The sequence below is a fragment of the Nestor notabilis genome, unplaced genomic scaffold (genome assembly GCF_000696875.1).
Source record: "Nestor notabilis isolate BGI_N333 unplaced genomic scaffold, ASM69687v1 scaffold30109, whole genome shotgun sequence".
Lineage (NCBI taxonomy): Eukaryota > Metazoa > Chordata > Aves > Psittaciformes > Psittacidae > Nestor > Nestor notabilis.
In genome coordinates, this window is record NW_009942844.1 from 23,608 (window position 1) to 31,428 (window position 7,821).

General features: G+C 54.4%; 1 protein-coding gene across 1 annotated transcript in view; it reads left to right on the top strand.

The window, feature by feature from the left end:
- Positions 1-6,121: 6,121 nt before the first annotated feature.
- The window catches only part of CPEB1 (cytoplasmic polyadenylation element binding protein 1), a gene marked incomplete at its 5' end in the record, with an annotated part of 7,125 nt that continues 5,425 nt past the window's right edge, over positions 6,122-7,821 (top strand). Inside the window, 2 exons of the mRNA XM_010021602.1 lie at positions 6,122-6,348; positions 7,494-7,743. Of these exons, the coding sequence (XP_010019904.1) occupies positions 6,122-6,348; positions 7,494-7,743 (477 nt within the window). The remainder of the gene's footprint in view (positions 6,349-7,493; positions 7,744-7,821) is intronic.

Here is a 7,821-nt window from a genome sequence, read left to right on the forward strand (position 1 = left end):
TTGTGCACCTCTAAGAGGCTGCAGCTCCCTTTGAGGAGTGAATAGAGAAGGGAATCATGTGCTGAGCAAAGCCTATTCCTGTTCTGTCTGCTGCAGCCCTGCATCTGTGGTGGCAGCTCCTGCTGGGCTTGGTTCTGTTGGTGCTCCCATGGCCCACTGGCTCCTCCTGGCAGTGAGAAGGCCCATGAAGTGCTGAAACTTCACTTAGGATTAGGCTGGAGCATCACTCACCTCTTCCCCTGCAGTGAGCAGAGCTTGGTGCTGCTGTGTGATGGGGGAAGCTCACTCTGACAGCTTGTCTGTTTCTCTGCTGGAACTACAGGGATGTAAACTGGAACTGGAGGAGGTGGTTAAGGTGCCCATGTGCCTTTCGGGCATGTAAATGCTTCTCTTTCCATCAAGTTGCTTAGCATCTGGAGGAGGTGCTGCTTTTTGGCTGACTAAAGCCATTCAGCCTGCTCCCAGCCCACCACAGTGGGGCCTGGCTGGTGGCAGAAACTGCAAACAAGCTGTTTCTCTGGAGCTGCAGCAGGCCATTGTTCAGGGGACAGCCTTTGCTCTGTATGGGTTTATTTGACAAATGACAAAAGAAGCTGCCCTGTGTTTGGTCTCCAGGGCCTTGGTCACACTGCTTTCCAGCTCTGCTGTCCTGTCTTGAACATGCCTCTAGCTCCACAGCCTCTGCGGACAGCAGGTGTCATGAGTGGAGAGAGAAGCATGTGGCACTGAAACCCTTCTCTTCTGCCCTGCTTCTGTTGGTAAGAGCTTTCCTATTGATCTCTGTCCCTGCCTCTACTAGGAGATGAGGGCAGAAGGGTGGGCTTTCAGTGTAGGCAGTAGCTGGTGGGTGAAGGGGCTGTCCTGGCAGTCTGCCATCCTTCCTGCACTGAGTCATCTCCTCTCTGGAGATGGAAATGTCTCTGTCAAACCTTGCTGGTGGTGCCAGCTGGTAAAAGCGACCCTCTGAAGGCCTTGGCATTGTAGACCTGTTCAGGCAAGGCCTCTGGTCACTTCTCAATAGGCTTTTTTCTCCAGTCCTGCAGCTTTTAAAGGCTGGAACACCTCTTCAGAGGATGACTTCAGGAAGTGTGTGCATGTGCTCATCCAGCACTTGGTGCCACTGCTGGATGCAGTGAGGAACCTGCATGCTGAGCAGGCAGGGACCAGACATGCCGCATGTTGTGGCAGTGTAAGAACCTGGGGCCTGGTGTGCTGTCTCTTGGGTCATGCATGGTTACACGCACCTTCAAGCTTGTGAAGAGTCTGTAATGGGTGTCCACTGATGTTCTTTGTGTGGGGGAAGAACTTGAGCAGAAGGACCTGGACAAATGCAAGGTGAGAGGTTTTCTTGTTCTGGGCAAGACTCTGTTTCCAGATAACTTGTCTAAAACTTTTGTGCTAAGGAGGGAAGAGCATCCGTGTCACTCCGCTGATGTGCTGTTAGCTTGTTCTGCTAAAGCACAAGTACTTGGTCAGAGGACAGCTAAATGGTGGCAGAGCTCTTTCTGTCAACTACAGCTGTCAGGAATAAACACAGTGGATGATCCATGTGGTGCTTTGCTTAAAGTCTCATTAAAGGCATTAAAGCATCATTTGTCATCAGCAGAATGGGAAGGTGGTTTATTTACCCAGAGCCCTTCCCTGAGCTGTCAGCATCTGTAAGCCCAGCTCCTTAGGGCTCATCTTCACATCCATCTCTTCTAAAATGGGCTTTGTCAATGCTACCAGGAAGATCCAATTCTGAAATGGCCCTGAATGATAGCACAGGGCAAGAAGCTGCATGGTCCTGAGCAGGTGCTGGAAGTCTGAAATTGCAAATCTAACCAGCACATGGAAGAATAAAAGCTGTTCCTGGGGCTGGTTGGGCATCCTGCTGTTGGGGTGCCTTACCCAAGGTGTGTGCTATGAACTGCAGCTTGCACTGATAGTGTGGCTAAATTTGTGGTGAACAAGGATGCGGAGCTGTTGTAGTGAGCCCAAAAGACGCCATGGAGCTGCTGCGGGGGCTGGAGCAGCTCTGCTCTGGAGCCAGGCTGAGAGAGCTGGGCTGGGGCAGCTTGGACAAGAGAAGGCTCTTTAAGGGGAGACCTTAAAGCAGCTCCAGTGCCTAAAGGGGCTCCAGGAAACCTGGAGAGGGGCTTTGGACAAGGGCCTGTAGGGACAGGACAAGGGCAATGGCTTGAACCTGCCAGAGGGGAGATTGAGCTGAGCTCTGAGGCAGAAGCTCTTACCTATGAGGGTGCTGAGGTGCTGGCACAGGGTGCCCAGAGAAGCTGTGGCTGCCCCATCCCTGGCAGTGTTCAAGGCCAGGTTGGACACAGTTGCTTGGAGCAACCTGCTCTAGTGGAAGGTGTCCCTCCCCGTGGCAGGGGGTTGGGACTGGGTGAGCTTTAAGGTCCCTTCCAACCCAAACCAGTCTGTGCTTCTGTGAACACAGTAGCTCAGTGGTTGGTTACTGGATTTAAAAGATAACTTGTGGTCTGCAGGACAGAGTTGGCCTGAAGAGTGAAAACAAGCCACGCTGTGTAGCCCATGCTGTGGCTCAGTGTATCTGTGTACTGCAGTGTGAAGTGTCTGGCTTGGGTTGTGATGGGTCCAAGATGCTTGCATGTGCTCCATTTGGTATGTTTAGAGGCCCTGGGATAATGCAGGAATGAAGAGCACACATTGCATCAGCTCTGTGCTGATATTTGAGCTTTCCCTAGTAAATGCTGAGGAGGAAGAGTGGTTTGTGGAGCTCTGTGGGAGTGACCTGCGTGCCTGCGAGCTGGACCAGTGCCATGCTGGGATCGAGCCTGCTCCACAGAGCTCTTAAATCTGTCAGCATTTGGCTGACGTGCTCCAAGATGGAGCACACTGGCTCTAAATCCAGGCATTAAAGCTGCAGCAGTGAGGCAAAAGTCAGAGCTGAGTTTCTATTAAAAGCTGTCTCTTCTGCTGTCCCCTGCAAAGGAGCGTTGGCATGTGCCTCCCTTGCAGCTCTGGGTGGAGGCAGGGAAGGTTCCAGAAGCTCTCTGCAATCAGCTGTGCTCTGGCTGCTGTGGGAGTGCCCGAACGGGAACAGTGGTGACCCTTCACTGAAAACTTCTTTCCCCCCGAGATGTGGAAAGTACTTTGTTTGCACTGAAGGGTTTGTTTTTAGTCTGATGTTTGCTGCTTCACTCAGAGCTTCAGGGATGCTTTTGACACCAGAAATTGCTGATGCATCTTGTGTGTGCACTGGGAATGGTTTTTCCTCTTGGAGCTGTCTGCTTGGGAGGGGAGACAAGGCCAACTTCCCTGCAAGAGCTGTGGCTTTATTAACCAGCCCTGATGCCTTGAGGGCTTGTTTTAGGTGGGCAACTTTGAGAGGCTCTTGTCCCCCAGCCCATGGGGATTCCATGGGTTAAAGCTGGATGCCTTTGGGCTGGGGGTTGATGAGAACTAAGATCTGTCTTCTCCTACAGGTGTTTCCGAGGCTGCCTTCGAAGCCAGGCTTCAAGGACCTTGCTGAGCAAGTGGAGAGGAGGAAACTTGAGTGTAGCTCATGGCTTTTCCTCCTAGTGTCCCTGTGAGTGGCTGAAGGTGTTGAGTGAAGCAGGGTCAGACCCACTGGGGTGATGTGGGGTCTCCATGAGCTCTGTGACCGAGTGTCTGTGCACATCCTCCTGGTGTGGATGAGGTCCATCTGCATTAACAGCAGGATGTGAGGTTAGGAGTGGGTCAGTTGTAGCTGGCAGGTTTTTGCTTGGTGCTGAAACTAGGATGCCCAGACAGCAGATCCCTTCAAAGGCCAGCAGTCCTGCTGCTTGAATGCACTCGTACTGGCCTTACTGGTTTTCTAGGTGCGAACTGTGCAATACTGGGAGCAAATGTGTAAGTGGTGGCTGTAGCAAGCCAGAGTGGTGGCAGAGGTGAGGGTGGAATCAGTGGTGCAAAGCACATGGACCCTGTAATGCCTTTGGGAGCTTCCATTGAGCCCCTGAGCCCTTGCTGATGCATCCCCACATCCCAGATGGAGTTCTGGTCCTGTATCTCTGATAACCAGGAGGTGGGGTGCAGGACAGCATTGCCTGGTAGTACTCTGCATGGCATTCCCTTCTCCAGGTCTGGAAATGTTGCGTGCACAGGGTCAGCACAGGGTGTTACAAACCCACTGTGCTCAGTGGCTGAGGAGGAAGTCAGTGCTGGAGCGTGTGTTGGCAGTGAAGTCTGGGCTGTGGGATCAGCTGCTGTGCTTTGACTCTTGTGCTGTTTAGTGACTAATCAGATTTTTAAGGCTGTTTCACACATTCATCTGTCTCCCTTGAACAATGCACTGGCTGTATTTTTAAACAAATCACGTGGCTTCAGGGAAGTGGCCAAACCAGCGTAGAGCAGCTTGCCTGGGCTGGGAGATGCTCTGCCCTGGGCTGGGACTGGGAGGGGAGGAAAGGAAAGGAGCAGCCTCCTCCTCAGCTCCAGCTGCTGCTGCAGTGTTCCCTCCGCTGCCCACCACTACTGGTGGGGCTGCTGCCCCAGCTCTGCCCAGGGTGAGTACCACTGCCCAGCAAGGTGTTCTGTGGCACAGGGCTGGCTGTAAGCACAGGGGCTGCTGCTGGGAGAGCCAAGCGGATGCGCAGAGGGCAGGAGGTCCCTTCAGAGAGTGGTCAGAGGTGCGTTCGTCATCCTGTTCAGTAGCCAGAATGCATCTGCACCTCCATTGAGAGAACTCACAGGGATAAGGCTCTGTGTAACTGGGGAGATGCTGTGACTGTTGTTCCTGCAGCTCAGCCTTGGGTTGAGGTGTATGCTTCAAGTAAAGGATCCACCTCTACCTCTGTGGTTTTCTGATGTCTTGTGAGGCTGGAGATGCCGGCTTCCCAGCAGGTGTGCCACTGGTTAATGTGGCTTGGGATAGGTCTGTCCCAGCAGCTGGCTTTGGGTGTGTGTGACAGCTTTCTCTGGTGCTGGTGTGTGGCAGAACAGTTGAGCATGGTGACATTTTTTTACTCACCTGGTTTGGGCAGTGCTTTGGATTATTAATGCTCTTATGCACAAGAGCTGTTGGAAACCTTGTGGTCCTAGCTGGTTGAGCTCAGGTGGGGCTGGAGGATATCAAGTGGATCCCAAACTTGCTTTGCTGAAAACTGGAAGCTACAGGGCGAGCTGCCTTGTTTTGCAGCCTCTGAATAATTAAAACCATTTCTGAATGCTTTGCTCTTCCCATTTGGTTTGGGGACACATTCAGCTTGCTGAGACTTGCTCCTTTTGAATAGAGCTGGCTGCTGTCATGCCCCTGTGGGATGCAGTGTGGCTGAGCCTGCCCTGTGTTCCCTTCTGGGTGGCAGCTGGCCCCACACGACTACCTCATGGAGCAGGGTGGGACTTTGACCCCTTGGTGTGCACTGGGGCAGCTCTATTTGTAGGAATTTGCTTGCTTTAGTTCCTCAGTGGGAGGAAGAGCTGCTGCGTGAGGGAGGCAGCCTTTGGGGCAGAGGCCCACTTGTAAGTGTACTGAGGACGGTGCTGCTGCTGACCAGGCAGTGTGTCCTTTGTCTGCAGGCCAGGCTGGCATGCTCCTGTCTGCCAGGTGCAGCTCCTGGTGGGGTTGGGGTGTGGTGGCCCACTCTGAGCCTCCATATGCATGCTCACAGGCCAGGCCTTGCTCCTCTCAGCCTGCCCAGCCGTGTGCACAGCAGAGACTGGCCATGGGCCTGCTCTGTGCCCCCCTTGCTACAGCTGCATGGGCATCTGCACCGCTGGGGCCCAACCTGCTCCCCTAACAACACAGACTTGGTGGAGTGGCCTGTGTGGAGCCACCTGCATGAGGTCCATAATGAGGACACAGAGGCAACCATTCTCTTCCCAGATGAAGTGGGATCTTCTGGCTGATCTCAGCCTTGGGAGAGTAACCCATGCCTATGTCTGTCACCATACTGGGCTGCTGATGTTGGCTCCAACTGTGCAGCACTGTGCTGCAGCTGATAGCAAAGAGTGCAGCCTGGATGGAGCTGTGTGGAGGGCTGGTTCCTGCCACATGTGCTGCTGGCTGTGGTCTGAGGGGAGCCCAGAGCTCTCCTGGGCTGCTGCCACGGGAGCTGGGAGGGAAGGAAGGACGTGTGTCATGCTGCAGTGCTGATGGGCTGTGTCTCTGTTGCAGTTCTCAGCATGCTGAGTAACCCTCTGGGGAACGTCCTGGGGAAGCCCCCGCTGGGTTTCCTGCCTCTGGACCCCATTGGCTCTGACCTGTCAGAAAAGTTTTCCACACCAACGCTGAGAAACTCCCGCCTGGATTCCCGCTCTCTCCTGGACTCCCGCTCCAGCAGCCCCTCGGACTCGGACACCAGTGGCTTCAGCTCTGGCTCTGACCACCTCTCAGACTTGATTGTAAGTTTGGGTCTTGCACCCACTCTCTGGTTCCTGGTGTCTTGTCATGTTTCTGGGGAGCACGGGAGAGCTGGGGGGGCTGTAGGGCACAGCCATGCCTGGTCAGGAGGGGACAGGAGTACTGCAGGGAGCTGTCATGCCCACACAGACACAGCAAGCTTCTCCTGCAGCCCTGGGTTTGGAAGAAGGGCTGCTCATACAGTCCTCCTGCAGCACAAACTAGCAATATCCTTATATATTTTTGGTTTGAGTAACGTTTTGGCCTTTTATCTTTGTGCTTGCAGCCCCAAGGGGTTGAAGCAGCTCCCAGAGGGGTCTGAGTGCTTGAGCTTGTGTGTGGCAGTGGGTTGTCTGTGCCCTGGTCCCAGCAGGCAGGTGGTTGATCAGCACAGATGCCTCCAGGCTCCAGCTTGGGCTTCTCAGGAGCTCCTGTCCCTGCCTTTCATTGTCCTTCCCATTTGCTGACTGTACTTCATCTCAGAGCTGCTGCTTCTAGAGCTAACTGGGTCTAGCCTGCTCTCATTCCCTACAGCACAGCTAAATTTGGAAGCTCGCGAGTGTCTGTGTTGCTGCCCCAGTCTTTGTTGCTGGGTCTGTGTCGCAGTGGGACAGCCTGGCTCCATCCAGCTCTGGCTGCTGCTGCAGGGCTCGTCCTCAGGACCTGAGGCCACAGGCAGGGATGAGCTGCTCCTGGCTCTGCTGTGGTGCAGCTGTGGCCTTGACCCCCACGTTGGGGTGGGCAGGAAAGACATGGTTGGCTTCATGTGGAGTGGGTTCTCCTGGAGGGTTAGGGTCTGGAGCAGGGTGCTGTGAGCAGCTGCAGCCCCTAGGCTGCAATGTCAGGCAGTGTGGGGCAGCAGAGCTTTGTGCTGGCCTTGTCCATAAGGTCAGGTCTCCCTCACCATGGGTTGGGTGGGAAATGGCTTTACCTTAGGCCCTTCTCAGGGAAACTGTAGTCCCATCAGGCTGCTGGGACAGTGAGGGGGCTGCTTTCCTGCTGCTGCCACATCTCAAAGGGTCTCTGGTGAACAGGAGTCACTAAGAGCTTGTTCTGCAGGTGAGGGCAGGGCCTAGTGTGGCACATGTCCACCAGTATTACGTGCTGTTACTCAAAGCTGGGTCTTAATGTGGACTTTCTCTTGCAGTCAAGCCTTCGGATCTCCCCCCCTCTGCCCTTTCTGCCCCTCAGTGGGGTGTCAAGAGACCCCCTAAAGATGGGAGTAGGGTCCCAGATGGATCAAGATCAAGCTGCCCTGGCTGCAGTAACTTCCTCCCCTGCCAGTGCATCAAAAAGATGGCCTGGAGCATCGGCGTGGCCTTCCTGGGATCTTCTGGACTCTCCAGAAGATCCCTTCAGTATTGAAAGAGAAGCTAGGCTTCACAGGCAAGCAGCAGGTAAGTTGTATGGTGGGTTTCAGCAGGCTTCAGTGCAGTTGACTCCTGCTGGTGAAGCTCAGCTTCACCCACCGCCGT